This window comes from Peromyscus eremicus, chromosome 6 (assembly GCF_949786415.1).
Source record: "Peromyscus eremicus chromosome 6, PerEre_H2_v1, whole genome shotgun sequence".
NCBI lineage: Eukaryota > Metazoa > Chordata > Mammalia > Rodentia > Cricetidae > Peromyscus > Peromyscus eremicus.
This window is the reverse complement of record NC_081421.1, coordinates 93969816-93991884: the sequence shown is the minus strand read 5'-3', so window position 1 is coordinate 93991884 and position 22069 is coordinate 93969816. Positions and strand designations below refer to the sequence as shown.

General features: G+C 45.9%; 1 protein-coding gene across 1 annotated transcript in view; it reads right to left on the bottom strand.

The window, feature by feature from the left end:
• The window catches only part of Bcar3 (BCAR3 adaptor protein, NSP family member), a 114694-nt gene that overhangs the window by 83510 nt on the left and 9115 nt on the right, over positions 1-22069 (bottom strand). Inside the window, exon 2 of the mRNA XM_059266182.1 lies at positions 544-583. Within this exon, the coding sequence (XP_059122165.1) occupies positions 544-583 (40 nt within the window). The remainder of the gene's footprint in view (positions 1-543; positions 584-22069) is intronic.

Here is a 22069-nt window from a genome sequence, read left to right as displayed (position 1 = left end):
AGGGCCTTCCTCCTCCCACCCAAGATAAAGCTTGGTCCACAATGCCTTTCTACGCCCTGCCCAAATCCTCCAAATCTGAAAACTAAGAGATCAAAAAAAAAAAAAGAATCCACTCAACAACAGAACAAATGACTTCACTCGGTGGCAAAATGTGATTTGGACACATCAAACCCTCTGCTAGCTGTTTATCCAGTGTGAGTATTATATCAGTGCCACGATAATGAGTTTGATTATATGGTGCTGACTCCAGACCTCTTTGGAGGTATTACTGAGTGTAAGCCAGAACTTATAAAACAGAAACAAAAACAAACCCGTGACTCTGAATTTTAAGACGTGGGGGAGAGACCAAAGACTCTCACAAAACAACAGAGACCCTTCCCAAGCTTTCCAAAGGCTCTTGAGAGCCAGTTTCCCTCTGGGTGTTCCGGGTGGTGTGGCCAGCTCTCTACATAAGCCAGACTGCAGGCAGCGTCTGGCAGGGCCGTTAGAGCGGGAAGTCTGTTACCCACAGTCATAACTACATGCTAAGCTCTGCTTTCCTACCTTCACATATTCCAGAGTTGGGTCCAGAAGATACGGATCCCTGAAAGGAGAACAGACAGAAAGATATGAGACAGTTAGAACAATGCACGTTGATGCTGAGGGAAATACAGCCAACATTATTGCCTCTCTTCATTTAAGTTGGTGAGCTGCCCCCAATTCCCAGATGGTATGCCCATCACACAAGGAAGTCAGGATGAAACCAGATTCTTCTCATGAGAGAGAGAACAGCCATGAGCTTAGTCCAGATGTATCATCCTTTCCAGCCAAATCCAGGTCTCAGGAAATTACTGTGTTTTATATATACAGTGGTGACTCTAAGTGCACACAAACATTTAAAAGTAGCCTCAAGTGTGAAACCAGAGCCCCAAAAGAGCAGAGGAGAGAGAGGGCAGCATCGGATGCTCAAACATGCAGCCCTTTCCAGCATTGAGGTCCTCTAGGTTAATGCCCAGACAACCACAGCAGACCACTGTGCTGCCCCGCTGGGACAGTAAGAAAACGGAGGTCCTGGCAGGCGGGCAGCTGGCCAGCCCCTGGGTCCTCATGCACAGCTCTGCTTCTCAAGAACATCTTTCTCTTCTTCTTATCACTAATCCTTCCCACCCACTTGTGTAAACCTGAGTGACTCGGCCGCATATCTTTTAGTGCCCTAGTACGTCACTCGATCTAATGTCCACTTTGTGTCTGTCAAAATCCTCCATAAGGGTTGGGCAGATATCAGAAGTAGATGGCAGGGGTGGTGCCGGGGAGGGTGACTTACTACAGATGGGGAGATACAGGAGAAAAAGGGGAGACATCAGATCTAGCCCTTTCTGAGCTCGTGTGGTTTTAGTGAGACGCATAGTGTGAAAAGGACAACCGCTTCACAGACTTCAGCTTCAACAGAGCAACACGTTTGGACAGATGGGAGATCACTTACGAAGAACCGGAAGGCTCTACAACCTGCAAGGCCAATCTCTGAAGAGCAGGCAGGTTTCTTAGCAGAGACAGAAAGACCGCCCTAGGAACACAGGGAAACCCATGGGCAGCTGCCACCTTGGGAGGGTGAGCCCACCCCTGAGGCCAAGGACATGAATGACTGCCAGGCCACTGCTGGGGACACAGTGTTCCATCCTACAGGTCAAGGATATGATGACCCTGCTGTGATGATGGATCCTACTCCTCACACACTGCTGTGACTGTTCAGAGCATGTGGCACAGAGACAGGATGCTGTTCAAGGTGCTGCTGGGCAGGCAAATAGGTTCCGACGTGAGTCCTTTGTGGGTTCAAAGGATCCACGCAGGGCCTAAGCTTTCAGTCACAGGGTATGTTCCCATTGAAGACAGGCATGAACCCAAACCTCTCCAAGCTTTCAGCGGAGGAACACAGTCTGTGGAGAGCTGGGGGCGGGAGGGGGAGAGGGGGGCTCTCTTGCCAGACATCTGGAGTCTACCTGCTGTGACATCACTACCTCCTTCTGCAGGTGGCTGAGAAGTCGGGGCCAGACTCACTCTGGAAAGTGTCATGCTCTGGAGTGTGGTCATGTCATCAAGCCTTGCTTCCATGGGAACACCCTGCCAGTGACCAGAACTGTCAGCATCCTTTTGCCTGCCCTCCCCCATTTAAGTTCTTAAAACTTGGGGTTCACTCACTTGATATCTGGAGCTTACAGGCCCAGTGGCCCAACTCTGGGAGTTGGTAACTACAATGCTAACTTCCATCCTCTCCATCTTTCTATTCCATGTATATTTAAAACTTACTTCATACACACACATGCCCTAACACATGGATTAAAACATAAAAAACAATGATATGTCCTGTTGAAATGGATGGCTTTCAAACTTTTTAGTATTTATTAATTATTGATATTAGAAATTAAAACTGAGGAACTTCAAAATATCTTATCAAATTGAGAAAGCCCATCCAGGACAGCCAGGGCTATGTAGAGAGACTCTGTCTCAAAAAAAAAAAAAAAAGAAAGAAAGAAGGAAGGAAGGAAGGAAAAGGAAAGGAAAGGAAAGAAGAAAAGGAAAGGAAAGGAAAGAAGGAAAGGAAAGGAAAGAAAAAAAGGAAAGGAAAGGAAAGAAAAGAGGAGAAGAGAAAGTCCATTACAGGACTGGTGAGCTAGGGGGACGTTGTAAAGGGTAAAGGTGCTTGCAGCACAGGCCTAAAGACCTGAGACCTGAGTTCAAGGCCAAAATGAAAGGAGAGAACTGACTCTACAGAGCTGACCTCTGACCTCTGTATGTGCACTGTGGTGTGCATACACACACACACACACACCATAATAAAATAAATGCAAATTTAAAAGCTACTCTATTTACATTAAAAACAGGCATGTTTACACCGTAAAGATTTAGTGAGGATGACATCATTTAGTTTTGTGGATCTTTTCATGGGCTTTGTAGGATTCAGCTGAATTCGAGTCTACTGCATTCCATGAATGATGTGATATGTGCTGTTTTAAATGAAGGGAGAAAAGCCAGATGCACAGATATGTAAGCAGCAAAGGAAAGGTCACTTTAATAGACCCCGAAGAAATTACAGATATTATTACAATTACATAATTACAATTACAGATAGTATAATTACAGATATCTGCTCTGATACCAAAAGTCAGGCAGCTGAAGCCGGAGAGTGACCACAGGTTCATAGCCAGCCTGGACACCTTAGTGAGCCCCTGTCTTAGAAAACACAACAAAATCAAAACACGGCAGTGAGTGATAGACACCACTACAGCTTTTCTCCTCCTCTTGACGTTTTTAGATAGTCTCACTTTGCATCCCAGGCAGGCCCTGAACTCATGACAGGCTAGCTAGTGGTATTTTTGTATGGGTTAGGTGTAAGTATGGAACCAAAGATTTAGCATCTTACTCTCATGCTTTGAGCATCCTTTATCTAGTATGTGTGATTCTGTGACCAGTAACTCTGGGAAGCACTGGCTTTTTTGAATGAATTTTGCAGATCTCCCAAATCTTGACTCAAATATTCCAGCAAAACCACCACCACCACCACCAACAACAACAACAACAACCACACACACACACACACACACACACACACACACACAACATTTGTTTGTTACCATCACCACTGACCTCACTGGGGAAGTTATTAAGTACCAGGGACTGTCAGTTTCATGGTGAAAGATACAAGTTTTCAAAACTCCTAATTTTCACTCAAAGATTAAGTTCTTGTTTTTGTTTCTTTCTCCCCTCCCCCACCCCCATGATTGGCAACGAACAGCATCAGATATTTTCCTTGGGTGTCATTCATTTTCAGGAAAGTATCTGTCAAATACCAAGGCCATAATGTCATGATTTGTGACTGCAACTTTTTTTTTTAAGCAGTGCTGTGACAATGGAATGTTTTAGGCCCCAAGTCTTGATTTCATAATTTTGCTTAGAATTTTGTCTGGAATCTTTGCCCTTCTTACCTCCTTGGCTGCAATACGCCCTTACCCTTGAAAGCTACAGCACTTCTCTCTCTTTCTAGAAGTGTATATGTGTGAAAACTCACTTCACTTGCCCAGTCAGGTCTCAGGCTAAACCTCAAACTCTATTGAAAGAAGCTGTCTGTGTAACCAGCGTGGCTGAGTGGTATGTGGGGCCTCGGTGACCCCTGAGGCTCTGCTGGCTGCAGTGAGCCCCATCCCTGAGAAAAAGAGCCCCTCACATGCTTTCCACTTCCTGTCTCAGAAGTATGAAAAGGCTATTTAAGACCTGAGGTCTAGAGGCTGGGGTGATGGCCACACTTCTCTTCCAGAGGACAGTTTCCCAGCACTGGGGCAGCTCACAACTGCCTGTACCTTTGGCTTCAGGGGATTTGACAATCTTTTCTGGTCCCCAAGGACACTGCACACAATGAGGCGTACACATGCGCATGCGCGCGTGCATACACACACACACACACACACACACATACACACACACACACACACACACACACACACACACACACAGGGGCACGCACCTGTGAATAAATATTTTTTAAAAGAATGAAACCTAGTAATAAAATTCATAAAGTTTTAACCTTTTCATCCGACATTTTAAAATAAAAGCAGTCTCGTGTAACTGACGGCACAGAAATGAGGACTATGGTGAGCTCTGTCCTGAGGTATCAGCCATTTCCTCTACCATGGTCACTGCGAATGTCGTCACAGAGAGGAAAGGTCAGTGGCATCCGATCCGAGTACCATTATGAAAATGGACTAGCTATTATAGAAGCTCTCCCAGCTCAAGATCACACTTCAAGAACTTTCATTCCAAAAGGAGTGTGTGTGTGTGTGTGTGTGTGTGTGTGTGCACTCATGCACACAAATATGCACATATCAGCCAAGTGCTCAATACTTAGATTTCTCTGCTGTAACACCAGGCCTACAGATAATAAAACTGGACTGCATCTGGGATTCATAGTAAATGAAGGGTTTTTTGTTTGTTTGTTTGTTTGTTTGTTTTTGCTGCTCTTCCCTTGAAAATAAAGAAAGAAGTTAAGGTAACTATATGAGATGATGATGTGTCAATTTGCCCGATTATATTAACCTTTTAACTATCTATATGTATCCCATCATAACATACTGCATACCTTAGATGGCTGTTTTAAAGTACCATCAGGACTCTGGATACCCCACTCCCATGGTGCTCATCAGTCTTCCTCAGCTCTCACTGGACAGCATTGCACACACACATCAGCTTCTGTCCTTCAAATCCTGCTGCTACTAACCGATCTAACACAGCTCCAGCTCCAGTATTTCCTCAACACTTTCGACTTCTTCTCACTCTACTTTACCTTACAGAACTCTCATCATCTATGACACACGTCACACACCATCTTCAACGTGCAATGGAGCCTGTCAACGGCTCTACAACCCGTTAAAGGCAGACATCATGGAAGGGGGTATCATGACGGCCAAGACCCAAGCCATCAACAAGTCCTGGGTGGAGCCAAGTGCAGCTTCATGGGCTTAGCAGAACATCCTAAGTGAGAGGTCTTCTGTGCTTCTCATTCTGCAGTAACAAGCTGGCATTTTAATCAGGCACCAAAAACACCTCAAACACCTTTAAAAATACAACTGTTGCATGGCTAGCACCATGCACAGGGATGCTTGTTCTCAGGACACAACATTCATCTATTCAAGATTTATTTTATATGTATGAATGTTTGCCTGCATGTATATATGTGCACCATGTGCATGCAATGCCCATGGAGATCAGAAGAGGGCACTAGACCCACTGGAATTGGAGTTGCAGATGGTTGTGAGCCACCATGTGGGTGCTGGGAATTGAACCTGGGTCCTCTGGAAGAACAGTAAGTGTTATTAACCACTGAGCCATCTCTCTGGCCCACTAAATTCATCTATTTCATATAAATTTCTTTCCTTTCTCTCTCTTCCTTTCTTTTTTATTCTTTCTTCCCCTCCTTTTTTCCTGCCATTTCTATTTTTATGGTGCTGGGAACTGAACTCAGGATTGGGTTTACTAAGCAAGAGCTCACATCAGTGCAATATGATGCGCTCCACATCACAGGTCAATGGCCTCCTTCTAAAGCCTCGCTCTTCAATGTGGTTGTCACTAGTCCCAGTGACCATTTAAAGTTGAGTAAAATGACCAAGTGCTCAATGCCATGTGTGGTCACTAGCTCTCATCCCACACATCCCAATCACAGATCGTTTCTGCCGCCACATATCCCAAGTTCTACTGCAGTGAGTGATGGTCTACAAAACACTTCCAAAGAGAAGGACACCAATCATACCCATCTTCCAAAGAGACCCTTCCTTTGTTATTTGGCCATGCTCTACGGACTAAATTGGCAAAGGAAATTTGAGGTGCACTTACTGGTAAGGTCCCCCCAGACACAGCTTCACAGGCCAGCACTGCAATAAATGTATGCATTTTCAGAAGTCATTTTTGAAATTATCTGCTCAAGACCCTGAAATATCTTTGTGTCAGTAGACTATTTTTGATGTGAAAACTAGCACAAGTCATCCAAACATTCCATAGCAGTGCGTGAACAACTTTGAGTCGGTAGAAATCATGCATAAGCCATCCAGAGCCACTCCCTGCAAATGTCAGCAATAAAGTTAAGGCTTTTGGGGTTCCAAGTTCAGTTTTATTGACTGTGAGTTAAAAGAGGGGACAAGATGCACAGTCTAACTAGATACTTTGTGTTGCTAAGTCGCTCACCACAAGTGGAGGATCCCCACTAAAGAGTGAAGAGCGGGGAATGCTCTTCCAGGAGCCTCACTGCAGAGAACCCCAAAGGCTCTCCCGGGAACCTCACTATAGACAACCCCAAAGGCTCTCCCGGGAACCTCACTGCAGACAATCCCAAAGGCTCTTCTTTAATGACCAAGGCTTCAAGCAGAGGAGACAAGGAAAAAGAAAACAGAAGCATTTTCCCATGAGATGGCTAACCAGCTTGGAGGTTTGATTTCCTCTCATCTCTGACGCATCAGTGAGCGCTTGCTTCGATTTCCTCCACACCAGTGACTAAAATTCCTAATTCCTAATAGAATCTCTAGTGTCTCAGGGGCAGAGCTAAGGATCAGCTATTTGGAAACCCCAAAGTACTTAAGGAACCCCATCTTCCTCTCCTTCCTGAGGAAGGCAGTCGTTATTCTGGCCAAGACTGTTCTTCCCCAGGCGTGGTTCATCTGAGAACCGGCCCCTTCTGAGTCCTTCCTCCAGGAAGTTGGCCCTAGTGGAGCCTGGCCCCAGGTCACTCTAGTCCACACCACTGCTGTGCGCTGTTCCAAGTGGCCGGTCAAGCTTCCCCCTGAGACATTAAAGACACATTCTCACTGAGGCCTACCTGAGGGAGAGCAGAGACCACCCAGCACCTGGGTGACCCTGCAGCTGGCACTGGCTTAGGAGCCACGGGGCATAGCACCAGGTAGAGAAAATTCTGGATATGTACCCCCTTTCCCAAGGTTTGAGGTTTGGAATGCAGTGAATATCAACACGCATTGCGGGAGACCAGAGCAAAGAACATTCCAGCTCAAAGGGGGAAAAGGGAGGAATTTTATACCCAGATATGGTGGGAAGGGCAGATCTAGATTACAGAAAGTTCCATCTAAAATAAGAGGCTTCAGTCCCAGCGCATGACTGTATTTCCCCTTGCGATATGCTAAACAGCTGAGCTGGTCTGAGGAACGCAGTAGCTAAATTTTATCTGGATTTCAGTACGAGAACTGAGAGGTCATGATATTGCTACGGCAAAACAACTTTATAAGAAGTCAGTAAAGTAGTTTAGTTTCAAACTGAACCAACATCACCCCATCAAAGGCAAAGCAACCCCTGATGACCTAGAAAGCCCTGATGAAGCGCTCCAGCCCAGCCGCCATGCTGGTGACACTGTTACCATGGCTTGACAGCACAGTGATCAACGGGCACCTGAAGGGAACCTGATGACAGATTGTGTACCCTAATAAACTTCGCCCGAAGATCAGAGAACAGAACAAGCCACTAGATTAAACATAGAGGCCAGGCAGTGGTGGCACACACCTTTAATCCTAGCACTCGAAGGCAGAGGTCCAGCTGAATCTCTGTGAGTTTAAAGCCACCCTGGACTACATGAGATTGATCTAGTCTAGGAGAGAAACAGAGCCAGGCAGTGGTGAAACACACCTTTAATCCCAGTATTTGGGAGTCAGGTGCCTTTAATCCCAGCACTAGGAAGTAAGTAATACGGTGGGTGGAGAAAGGTATATAAGGCGTGAGGAGACAGGAACTAAGGCTTTTTGGCTGAGGAAGCTCATTCGGCTAGAAGCCTATCAGCTGAGGCTCTTTCAGGCTGAGGAGAGGTGATGGCTGGGGCTTGCTCTGCTTCTCTGATCTTGCAGCTTTCACCCCAATATCTGGGTCCAGGTTTTTTTTTTTTAATTAAAAGATCATTTAATATTCGAGTTACAGAAACCCAGCAGGGCTAGTTCATGGGACAGGCAGCCATGCTAACGGATGCCATGCACAAGCTATGAACCGTGAGAACCTGGGCCCAATTTGCCATGTGAACGAAATCTCTCTGTGTCTTGATTTTGTCCTCTGTAATGTGGGAATAATAATAGCTCCTAGATCATAGGAGTAGTGAATACCAAATAAGGATGACATTAATTTATCAAAATATTTTTAAACAGTGCCTGATACACAAATTTATATATAGTACAAGTCTGAGCAGTGCATCAGATAACATTAATTAGGTTGCCTGTCTTCTCCCCAAATAGTTCACGTGAAGGATAAAAATCTAACCAAATAAAATGAATGGATACAATTTTAACCTGTAATTTTAAAAATGTACTTATATAAATAGATGGTAGGAAAGATGGAAAGTTTATGATCATCAGATTTAGATGATCATATTTACATCATGAAATAGAGAGATGAGATGATCAAGGATCTGGAGGGATCCTAGGCCAGATGAAAAGGAGGTAGGGGCTGCTTGTTGGAACATATCTGGAATATTTACTAATATACTAGAAGTGATAAGACAGGAATAAATGAAATGTTGGCTCACTGAGGCCAGCCAGAAAAGTCAGGACTGAGCAGAAGGGGAAGAAGGTCTTGACACGTAAGATATTTAGCCTGTAAAGAATGCACTTGAGGAGAGAGTGGACAAGACCGTCACCTCACAGCTCAATGTCTGTGCAAGAAAGATCAACTGTTCTGTTTAGACGAGGGGGCCGGGTGGGCCCACAGGAAGATGTCAGCCTCACTTAAGGGAGTGCTTTCCACCCATCAAGACCATCTGAAGATAGGGAAAGCACCTTCCCAGGACACAGGAGGGAAGGGTGGTGGTCATTTGTCAGAGTCGGGCGCTGGGCAGGTCTCTCCCAGGCAGAAAAGCTAGGGCATGAGGGTGGGGGCTGTCTTTCTATAAAACAACAAAACATTTAACGTGGGCTAAAATGTTTCAGGGGAGTCAGGCATAATGACTGACACGCTCATTTCAGCACTCTGCGAGGCAGAGGCAAGCAGATCTCTGAGAATTTGAGGTCAGCCTCGTCTACATAGGGAGTTCCGGGAGGTCAGCCTCGTCTACATAGGGAGTTCTGGGGCTAGCCAAGGCAACAGTGAAACCCTGTCCAAAAAAAAAAAAAAAAAAAAAAGGAAAGAAACTGTAATATTTAATCATACTCCTGGGAAGCAAGTGGTAGTTCCCCCAACTTACAGATTAACAGAGAGATAGGGGGAGGATTAGTGTTTGAAGCTCTAACTGACAATATCACATGGCCTCTAGCAAGCGATCGTGTCCAGCCCCACTCTCAAAAGCAGCAGCTGCACACTCAGTTGTGCAGCTGTCTGGACAGCAGAGGCCAAAAGACAAGCAGAACTGTCTGCCACTCCGCTTTCCCGATTCTCCTACAAAAGGTGAAGCCAAGAGAAGACACTTGGTGTTCAGGGAATCAGAGCAAACCTCCCCAGCCCTTGTCAGCACGGCTCTGAGCTGGCACACGGAAGACATCAGCACGGAGCATGTCAGCTCACGCTTCTCTGCATGGATGGACGGGAAGGCGCTCTGAGCAGGATGGGAAGGAAATCCTGGCAAGCTGCTTGGGGGATCTTCCAAGGGGTGATTTGGCAGTCCCTCCGATTATTCTGTTTTCCTCATCTGAAAGGCCTTGAGAGCAGAGAGAGAACACAACCAAAGTCCCCCTTGGCCACATCCTCAAATGAACCCAGCGAGGACGATGACGTTCCGTCCTGGGAGGGGAACACAGCAGCTCATATAGTCAATCAAGCATCAAGACGCCTTAACTAGTCTCCTAGTTAGACACAGATGGGGTAGGGAATAATTAAGGATAGAAACAGAAAACCAGGCTGGTTGGGGCTGGGACTATAACTCAGTGGCAGTATGTACGAGACCCTGGGTTCAATCCCCCATCCAAATACTTTAAAACCTAGCACTCCAAAAGAAATTAAAATAATTTTTAAAAAGATACTTATTTAGACACAGGAGATTGTGTCTACTCCCTTCTCAGCCAACCCCTTGCACTTAGCTCACCAGAAAGGAGCGAACATTCTCCTACACAAATACCCTTCCCAATGGGCCAGAGAGCACAGCAGTTGGCCTTAGAGACATGCCTCTAAGTTGAAACAGAATACCCAATTATTCACATGAGACTGTAGCCAGAAGTCTCAAATCATAGATTTATATTCTCCAAGCGAGATCACTAGAAAACAAACCGAGGGTCTTGGCAATCTAAGCGAAGGAGGCAGGGGTAAAAATAATATTTTTGGCTTATGCTAATTATGACTCCCCACTCCATGAGTCCATGATGTGGCATCTCTGGTTACAAATGGGGGGTCTGGCAGGCGCCACAGCCCTTCCTGGTGGGTGGGCAGGCTGGTGTACCAAGGAGGTCAGCAGAGATGACAGGAGCTGAGACCAGACTCTTGTTATTTTATTTTTAAGTTTATTAAATCGTGGGTAACGTCACTCTCTGCTCAGGCTACGTTATTTAAAAAGCATCTCACTTTTTACAGTTTCAACTTCAGGAATGTCTGAGTCACGGAAATGATACACTTACAATTTACTTTCTCATTAGGAACCAGATTGATTATTTCCTTCCTCTTAATAGGACACTTGATCTGAGTGTTTGCTGTTCTGAGTTACCCCTCTTAAGCGGTATTTCACTGAAAGAGGCCTCCCCATTGTTCTGGAGTGGTTAGAATACAAACTGAGAAGTGCTCTGTCCTAAATCACAGAATGTCTTTTGTTTGTTTGTTTGTTTGTTTGTTTTAAAGGTAGGGTCTCACTATATCGTCTTGGCTGGCCTGGAATTTTCTATGTAAACCAGGTTAGTCTTGAACTCACAGAGCTCTACCTGTCTACAAAATGTCTTAAGGATTGCTTTTTTTTTTTTTAAATAATGTATAATTAGTGGTTATCAGTGTCACTAGAAATCTTTTGAAATGTAACAGCAACAACAACAAAATAAGTCATTTTTATTGGGATCATTATTTTATATCATAGAAGAGTGTGAGAAATCAGACCCAACTGTTCCAGACTGAGATAACGCCACACGTACTCAAAATCTGCAGAGCCAGCACCCCATCCTGCACGGGTCACTGTATACTCCTCCATTCCCTGTATATATCCATTTGTATGCTTTCTTCCCCCTCCACATGACCAACCCCTAAGAGGAATGCCATACCTGCTTCATGCTCAGCATCTCCCACACGTCTTGAATCCATCCCACAAATGTCCTTTGCACCTTCCCACGGTGTGCCACACACAGGACGGACGGCACACAAAGTCCTCACTTTCAGGGAGGTCTCTGGCAGATGGGAAGGACAGATCAAGAGGTCCAGCTTGGCTTCAGTAGGTGAGAGGGTGTGGGTAGTGGGTGGGGTACCCTGTAGAGCCTTCCAACAACACACAAGCTGTACTGAAGTCACAGGATGAGCGGCCATGAGAAATGTTCCAGACAAGAGGAGACGCATGCACAAAGCTGAGGGCATGGATGACAGCGTGTTTGGGACACTGCAAGTGTTCAAGAGTTTACAGCCCTTAATTTTGTTGGGCTCTGGCAGTGACCTCCCTGCATCCCCCTGGCTCTGCAACCTTCTCCCCACATGGTAGCAGAGATCCTTCCCAACTCGGCATCCCAGACTGCTACTACCTCAAAGGAAGACCCTCCTCTGTCATACTCATGGCCTATAAACCTGTTTGTAATGGCACCAGTCAGCTCAACAATCTCATACCAGAGGGCAGAATTCTAAAGACACCACCCTTCCCACCAAGAGTCCCATCCTATAGTGATTCAATCAAACACCGATCTGGGTACTGCTGCGAAGGGATTTTTGAGGGCAGAATGAAGGTCCCAATTTGGTTTTCTTTAAAATATGGTCATTACCCAGGTAAGCTAGATGAGGCTGGAGAATGGGGCTACGCGAGGGATCCTGCTCTTGATGTGAGATTATGATAGAGCCTATGAGGCCCATGGCACAAGTACCATATGCCAGTAATGAAAATCCCTCTTTTCAGTTCTATATATACAGCTCTATATACACTGAAAGCAAGATCTCAGGGAAATATTCATGTATTCATGTTCTTAGGAGCATCATTTACAAAAGCCAAGATGTGCACAAGACCAACACAATAGGGCATAGACATCCAATGGGATATAATTTAGTCTCAAGAGGGCATTTCTGACATGTTACAGCATGGCTAAACCTTGAAAACATCACGTTGTGTGAAATAAGCCAGTAACAGAAGGACAAATAGCGTATGATTGTACGTACATGAGAGACCCAGGGCAGGCAAATTCAGAGAGAGACAGAAAGTAAACTGATCCGTGCGATCATTCTGATCGGGGAGGAAAACAGGCTGAGTTAAGAGTGTGCAGCACACATACTGTAAGATGAAGAGTCTCAGAAAAAACATCCTGAGTGAGGTAACCCAGACCCAGGAAGACAAACATGGCATGTCCTCACTCATAAGTGAATATTAGATGTAAAGCAAAGGATAACCAGGCTACAATCCACAACCCCAGAGACGCTAGGTAACAAGGAGGACCCAAAGAGGGATGCATGGATCACCCTGGGAAGGGGAAATAGATAAAGTCTCCTGAGTAAACTGGGACGGGGGCAGAGGGAAGGGGATGGGGGATGGGAACATGAGGGAACAGGATGGTAGAGTAGGGGGAGGGACAGAGAGGGAGAGAAACGAAAGAGACATCTTGATAGAGGGAGCCATTATGGGGTTAGGGAGAAACCTGGTGCTAGGAAGATCCCCAGGAACCCACAAGGATGACCCCATCTAAGACTACTAGCAGTAGTGGAAAGGATGCCTGAACTGGCCATCCCGTGTAATCAGATTGGTGACTACCCTAACTGTCATCATAGAGCCTTCATCCAGTGACTGATGGAAGCAGATGCAGAGATCCACAGCCAGGCACTGGGCCAAGCACCTGGAGTCCAGTCAAAGAGAGAGAGGAGAGATTGTACGAGCAGGGGGTGGGGGTCAAGATCAGGAAGGGGAAACCCACAGAGACAGCTGACCAGAGCTAGTGGGAGCTCAAGGACTGAACTAACGGCTAAGCGACCTGCATGGGACCAAACTGGGCCCTCTGAATGTGGGTGACAGTTGTGTGGCTTGGTCAGTTTGTGGGGCCCCTGGCAGTGGGACCAGGATTTATCCTTAGTGCATGAACTGGCTTTCTGAAGCCCACTCCCTAGGGTGGGACGCCTGCTCAGTCATGATACAGAGGAGGGGGGCCTGGTCCAGCCTCAACTTGATGTGCCAGACTTCGTTGACTCCCATGGGAGGGCTTACCCTCTATGAGGAGTGAATGGGGGGATAGACTGGGAGGGAGGTGGGGGGCAGCAGGAGGAGGGGATGGAGAGTGAACTATGGTTGGTATGTAAAATGAAAAAAATTAAAATAAAAGAGACACAAAAACAAACAAGCAAAAAAGAGGTAAAGCCATAATGAAAAGAAAGAAAGAGAGAGAGAGAGAGAGAGAGAGAAAGAAAGAAAGAAAGAAAGAAAAAGAAAGAGAGAAAGAAAGAAAGAAAGAGAGAAAGAAAGAAAACAAGATGGCTGCCCAGCACTGTTAAGGCCCTTACTGACACACTTAGAAATGGCTAAGATCCAAGGCAGGCACAGAAAGACATGTACCACGTGACCTCACACAGACTCAAGAAAGGGTGTTGTGGGAAAGCTGAGAGCAGAGCAATGGCTCTCCGAGGCTGGAGAGAGGAGGCTGGAGCAAGGGACAGGGCCAGGTTGACGAGCAGATACTAAATTACACACTGAGAACAGTGGGATGGTCCAGGGAGGTAACCGCAGATGACAATAACCTGCTTTGTATTTCAGAAAGCCAAAAGGATTAGACACTTCACTGCAAGGCAACAATAAATGCAGAGATGGCAACATTTAACATGGGGTGGGTGTGTGTGTGGTGTGCACGTGTGTGCAGGTGTCTGTGCCTATGGAAGGTGTTAATGTCTTTCTCCACTGTGCTATGCCATGGTCCCCTAGCACAGTCTCTCACTGAACTTGAAACTCTTCTTTCTCATTGGCCGGCTGGCCACTGGGCTCCCATAATCCACCTGTCCATGGGCTCCCATAATCCACCTGTCCATGGGCTCCCATAATTCACCCGTCTCCGCCCTCCCTGGTGCTACAGTGCCAGGGACACACAGCCATACCTGGCTTTTCTTACCTGGGTGCTGGGGACTCAAACTTAGGTCTGTGTGCTTACGGAGCAAGCATCTTACCCCCTGAACCATCTCCCCAGCGTTAGTGTGAAATCAGATTCAAACACGACACACTGTATACATGTATCAAAACGCCACACTATTCAATTCATATGTACGATTCTCAAGTTTTTAATGTGTGCATTACAATAAACACAATGCTATACTAAAATGCTGAATATGTTATGTTTTGCATTGTATTTTCACATGCTTTTTACAAATAAGCACCCCTAAGATATGGGACAACAATGATATAAAAGTTAAGAGGAAAGTGACCAGGGTTGGTATTTAAAGGCTCAAGACAAGTACAGGCATCACTTGCTGCTGTTCCACGGTCTAATCCAAAGGTGTTTAAGAGTACCCTCTAAACAAACAGGAGTGGAATTTATTGTTTGTTTGTTTGGGGTTTTGTGGGGTTTTTTGGTTTGGTTTTGTTAGGGCGCGGGGGGGGGGGGGCAGTACAGGGTCTCACTATGTAGCTTTGCCTGGTCTAGAACTCCCAGAGATCCACCTACCTCTTCCTTCCAAGTGTTGGGATTAAAGGCAGATGCTACCATGCCCAGCCTTAGACTGTTTCTTTTAAAATTTCAAAATAAAGTAGTAAAAAAAAAAATCCATGTTTTTAGTTCACAAATGTTATAGGGGTCTAGAATAAGAGGTAGGTATAAACCCATTATATTACAAAACACAGACACTGGAACGAAGTTGAACTCACAACTACAAGGCATATTTTGGAACACAAGATATGGTAAGAGAAGGACCCAGTTCAGAAGGAAGTATGTGTCCTTAAGTGCCTGTTTTTGGAAAGAAAGACTGGGAATTCATTAAGGGTTTGGTTTAAGTTAATACAACAGAATAAATACAAAATGGAGATAAAGATGGGCAGAAATCAAATGGTGAATCATGAGAGCATGAACGAACAGACAAGCTTGGCTCTTGACAGAGTCCGCTGGAACAACCCCTGACAGAGAAAACAGGGAGAGGAGGAGGCACACACACCGCAGGAATGAAACAGCAGAATTATAAACGCGTTTAGAAACTTAGGAAAACCAGACATGTGTGGAGGGGAGGACAAACACAGCACTAAAACAGACTCCAAGAAGAAGAACACCTACGCCCACAACCATCTGAAACGCAGCGTTAGCGGTTCAAAACCTCCCAGGAAGAAAAGTCTCTGCTAGACAGCTTTTACTACACAGTCCGTTCTACCAAACTGAAATGATCTATCCTTGAAAACTATAAAACTCTCCCAGAGACCAGACAAAGAAGATGCTATTATTTTGATAGCAAAAGCAAAGTCAGTAAAAGGAAAAAAGAAAGAGGAAATACATATGCCAGATTTCAAACATTCTATAAAAAAGAAGTCCAAGCAAAATGCTGATAAACCAAAGCTAAGAGTACATGAAAAATATAATCAAGTCAGATTTGCTCCAGGGATATTGTCAATTTAATAAGGGAAGTTCTAATAATACAACTGGCCACGTTCATGTATTGAAAGAGAAAAATAGTTGGGGGCATCCAATTGATTGGGTATATACTTTTAAAAATATCATTTCATGGCATCTTAGGTAAAATGTGTAAACTAGAACTATCTGAGGGAAGGCTCCTATCAGCTAGTGTCAGTCTCACATGTAAAGTATTAGAATTAGTAAAATCAGTCAGTCATTGCATCAACCAATCAGAAACAAGGGAAAGACACCCCCCCAGTGACCGCTTCTGTCTCCCACTGTCTGGCAGGCCTTAGACTAGATAGCTAAGGGAGCAAAGGAAATAAAGGTACAAGAGCTGGCAAAGGGAGACTCAAACTGTCACAATTCATAAATGACGTTAGGATGTGAATGGGAAATGTCCCCCACAGGCTCTGGGTTTTGATACTGGGAGGCTGTGGAACCTTTAGGTGGTGGGGCCTGGCTGGCGCAAGTAAGTCACTGGAGGCAAGTCTTTGGAGGCCATGCTGTCCTCGGCAGTCCATGGTGTGAAAACCCAGAGCCATAAGCTCTCCTGCTGCGAGTGCTGGACCATGCTTTCCCCATCCTGGTGGACGAACCCCCTCTGAAGCCATGAGCCAAAAGCCCTTTCCCTTCTGAGGTGTTTCTGTCACAAGTATGAGAAAAGTGCTACATTACTGTCTGCACAGAACCCAGAGGAAATCGACAAAGCTCTTGGAAGTAGGGCAAGGATCTAGATAGTAGAGTAGTATAAGAAATCTTAGAATAAAAACTTCCTGAGGGCAGGAGCCAGAAGGTTTGTAAGTCTGGGATACAGGCTTTGTGGGCTTATTGTGGAATTGCAATCCAAGAAGACTTAAGTGTAGCCAGTAGACTGGGTCTGCGTACCTAAAGTAATGGGCCCCCCAAAAGGAGCAATCCTGCAGACCTGGAGTCTTTCTTAACCAACCCCTGCACCAGGGCATGCCACAAACATCAGGAACTAGGACAAAGCCTGCCTTCCACTGGTAACTTGGGGGCTTCTGCACCTCAGGAATAGAATCTCTGATTCTCCACCTGAAGCTCCATTGAGCTCTGAGTCTTGGCTGGGATGAGGAAGGTGAGATGGAGGAAGGGGGAGATGGCCAACAGATTCTAAACCTACTAATCTTCCTTCCACTACAATAGAATTGTACCTTCATGTCACTATATAATATACTTAATTGTAATGTTCAATTAGAGAAGAGTAACGTACAGAAAAGTCCAACATCTTCTTTTCTATTTCATTAGAGGCTACCTATGGTTCTGAGTTCCTGTCTACCCTGCCAGCCCTATCTCTTTACAACTCCAATCAATCCAAATTCTCTGAATCAAGTCTTGATTCTCCAACTTATTAACATTTGTACACACACACACACACAACACACACACACACACACACACACACACACACACACACACACAAATTGTGGCCACTTTTTCTATGCTGTCATAACCACAACTCAAAGAATTAGTAGCATCTCAGTTCACCTCTTTTACTAATTAGAAAGTTTTTAATCCTTTAGATTTATTTATGTATATGAGTGTTTGCTTCATGTATGTATGTACACCACATGCAAGCCTGGAGCCCACAGAGGTTGGAAGCAAACATCAGATCCCCTGGTATTGAAGCTACAGATGGTTGTGAGCCACCATGTGGATGTTGGGAATCAAACCTGTGTCCTCTGGAAGAGCAACAAGGGCTCTTCACCAGTGAGCCATCTCTGCAGGCCCCAAATCTGAAGTTTTAAGGCAAGAATAATTTAATACACACTGTGTGCCCTGTCTCTTTTTCAGGACTATGAAAATACTGAGCACAGGCTCCATAATCTCACCATCCTTGCATCTCTAGGGCAGGACTGCTCAATAAATGTTAGTTGGTTTGTATGCATGTGTATATGTGTGTGGCCTGCATTATGCAGAAGACCCAGGCCTTTCATCACAGACCCGAGACTGAAGTGTGGCAGCCTCAGAGAGCTCCTTCAGCAACAGAACACCCATCCCCAGTGCATGCCAGAGGACTGCCTCCCTCCCTACACCACAGACCAGATGCTTCTGAAGTGATGTTGACAGGCTGGCTGCTCCTGCCGAACAGGAAAATCTCTGGGCATGTTTGAAATGCCAGGGAGGAAGTTAACTGGGGCAATAACCCAGAGGACAGAGTTCACCACGGGACAATTTCCGTCGGTTAGCTGGGAAAGTAAGAAGAACCAGATGTTTCTCAAAGGGCAGGTTCTGCATACGGTGATGCATACTTGTAATCCCAGCACTCAGGAGGCTGAGGAAGAAGGATCGTGAGTTGAAGTCCAGCTTGGACTATAGAGCAACTCCCTCAAACAAAGAACACACTCCAGCACTGACCCAGGGAGTGAAGTAGTGACATCTTGGGGGGAAGTATTAGCTGTGCCCAGACTGACAAGGTTGTTTTTTTATTTTTTTGTTTGTTGTTTCTGATACTGAGATTAATTATACTGGGAAATATTAATGGTACCGGGAAATACTGTCTGAATTTGCCTTTGCTACCTTCAAAAGGGATGTGGCTGCTGGCAAAGGACGAGCACACTTGAGACACACGACGTAGGGAGATAGCTTTGTCACATCAGCTTGTTTGAAATGAGAATCATTCTTCTATATCTCAACATGCTTACTGATGATGTCGTGGTGTGTATCACCGGCTGTTGGCCACTACCACCCGGCCAAAGTGAGGACTTTTTAATATTCTCACAGGGTGAACACATGACAGCAGAATTACCTCGTAACCGATGCAGAAGAATGTAAGGTCTATTCCTTAAAGATTAAATCGGCAGGTCTTCACACCAGAAAGGCGTGAAGCGCTGGGGCACAGGAATCATCTTGCGTTTCTGAGGTCAGAGTTAAAACCATCCACCATATGTGATCTGTGCAGTCATGTGTGACGACCTCCCTTGGTCTGAATACTGAGCTTCAACTAATGCCCCTAAAAATCACAGTAATTTTCTTGGACAACCGTAGCATGCCCCTGACTCATTCTGAGGCTACCGTGGTCCAACTCCTAGGATATTTCTCACAGCAAGCAGTTAATCTGAACGCCATATTTTTACTTTGTAATTAATGTTTTTGGACTTCTGGTGTAAGTCTTTGTCTCTCCCGACAGTCTTATTTAATTAAATTTGGTGTGTTGTTTCAGGATCTGAACATCCTTTTCTGGGGCTCATGTCTGTTACTGGACATCCTTCTTATGCCTCCAAGATTCACGGCAGGCACCCAGGTGATTGCTATGCCCGTATTGTTGTCTAAACAGCTTTTTTTAATTGATAATAAGGGGTTTGAGGACACAGCCCCTTGCAGACTTCATACACCATCCTAGAGCCCGAATCTCTCACCCTAAAGATGGCACCAACAGCTGACACTTGCAGGCACGCCTTCTCAACATTGCTATAAACTTTCATCCCAGCAAGCACAGGAAGTCAGGGATGGCTTGCTCTCATTAAAGCTCTGCTGGCTTTGTTAAAAGGAAGTCCCCTGAGACATGTGTACATCTCCAACTTGTCACACCCCAAACATTAAGTCTTCATTCTCATAGACCAGATACCACCATCTCCCCCAAGGACATCACCCACAAAAACAACGGCCTCTCCCTCTTTCCATTCTTCCCTTCTCAGTCATCGGCCCACCCCCAGCTGCCAGAGCCACACCTGGAATGTTCCTCTTCTACACCCCACCATATCGAAGCCTTAGCACATTTTGTAGACTGGTTTTAACGCCTGCCTTCTTTATAAAATACAAAACAAAAAACTATCTGTAGATTCTTCCTGCAGTTTTTGTCACCCCAATATTCCCTCCAGTAACAGTGCTTGTGAGTGGCCTCAGCACCGGTTCTCTCGGTCTCCGTGATCTCTGGGCCTCTTCTCCTGGCCTCACCCACTCCAGGCCAGCAATTCTGACTGTACACTTCCCACCCACCCCCTTCCCAATGAGAGCAGTTGTTTCCTGTACCCAACCCCCTCAAGGGAGCCGAACAGAAGCCCAACGATTTGGTTTCTCTGGAGCCCCCTCTGTGCCCTGATGGTTCCAACCATAACTTCTGAAAGCCCTTTTGTTACCCGTGGCATGTTTCACAGTCCCGCTTGCTGGGCACGCTGCTTCTTTCACAGACCGGTGACATCCCCTGCTATGGTCCTCGGTTGCATGACCTGACCTTTCCTGGGGTCTATGCCAGAGCGGCAGTGGGCAGTGGAAGCCCCGGAGAGGCAGGCCCCGAGGGAAAGATTATCTCCACACCATGTTGGGGTATGTTCGGGTGATACACCTGGGCAGGTGTTAAGGTCAGAGGTCAGAAGGATTAACTGAGTGGAACAGAGGGCTACGTGGTGGTCGTGGGAAGTTAGGAGCATGCAAAGATGGAAAGAACAATGCTGGGAAGACCAGATGGTTCAAAGCGGCATCTTTCTCCATGACCTATGAACTCCTTAGGACAAAGCCCGGCCTCTCTCTGAGTCTCCAGTCCCTGGCACGAAGCCTCACACCTGAGGGTGGGTCAAAGTTCTGTGAATGAAAATATGAAGGGACTCTGGCTGTGTTCGTGTGTGTGTGTGTGTGTGTGTGTGTGTGTGTGTAGTGTAGGGGAGGGGATCCTTTAAACCAGTATATGCGGGTTGGAAGCGGCCTTTTAGACAGCTCCTTCAATGGAGGAACCGCCTGGAAGGTCACGCGCCTCCTCCCCTTCTATCTGGGTCAGACGACTCTATTTTAGTTTTCCTAAGTTTCCCACATGGAGCCTGAGTCCATGGGGTCACATCTGCCATCCCGTTCAACTTTGAGAATCTTTCTTTCCATAGTCCAGAGAAGCTGGCGATGAGGACGCAGGTCCCTCCTTGGAGGGGTAAGAGGGCTGGGTATTTCTAAAACTGCCTCTTCCTCTCAAAAAGCCAATTCTTACTCGTCAGTCTCTAGCTCATCTGAAAATGAAGCAATGTCTGAGTTATAAACAAAAAACAAAAACAGCAATCGGCACCACGTTTCAACAGCGCCCTCTGTGTTTCTTGCCCCCTCTACTACACAGGAAATTGACACAGGAATCCAAGACTGATAGGAAGCAGGGACTGGTTGGTAAACCACCAAGCTGGGGTTAGCTTGTGCCCAGCAGAATCCCAGTGACAGCATTAAGCTAAAGGTCACTGCTGAAATTTTAACTTGGCGGTCTCCAGACTGAATAGAGTTAGAACAAGAAAAGCCATATCAAGGCCAACGTGTCTCTTGGCAGGCACACACCGTCTGGCATCGGGACCCGTCGGGCTGTTGAAGCCCAAACACAGCACCTTTGATGACAGCAGAGGCATTGTCTGGCTGGTATCTATCTGTCCTCCCTCCGTCCCGCCCTGGCCCATTCACCCTGCCCCCCTCCTTCCCTCTTCCCCACCCCCTTCTAAAAGAGCATATTTTGCTAAGGTTTCTTCTCAGGTATCAAAGGCAGAATAACAGTGCTAGGATTTTAGTTGCCGTCAGGGCCTCTCAGAAAAAGGGTTCCATCTAACCAGATAGGAAGACATAAGATCTGCCTTCTGGGGTCCACAGCCATTCTCAAGGGGGCTGCCCGTCTAATATTTGGAAAAGCAGTTATCACTCTTTATGCCAAAGCCTGACTGCCAACACAGACTTGTCTAACCTTAGACAATACATCATGATGCTGTTCATCTGCAAAGCTGATGCTTAACCACACAATCTAGTCACCAAAACAAACAGAGCCACAAAACAACAACCACCACCACCTCAGTGTTTTAAGTAAGTTTATGGCTTTATGTCAGGCATAGTTGTCCTTGGCAGCAGTATAGACACATCTGGATCAGCTGGGGATAGCTGGAGCCATTAAAGCATAGTCCCTGAGATTCGGACACTGGTTCATA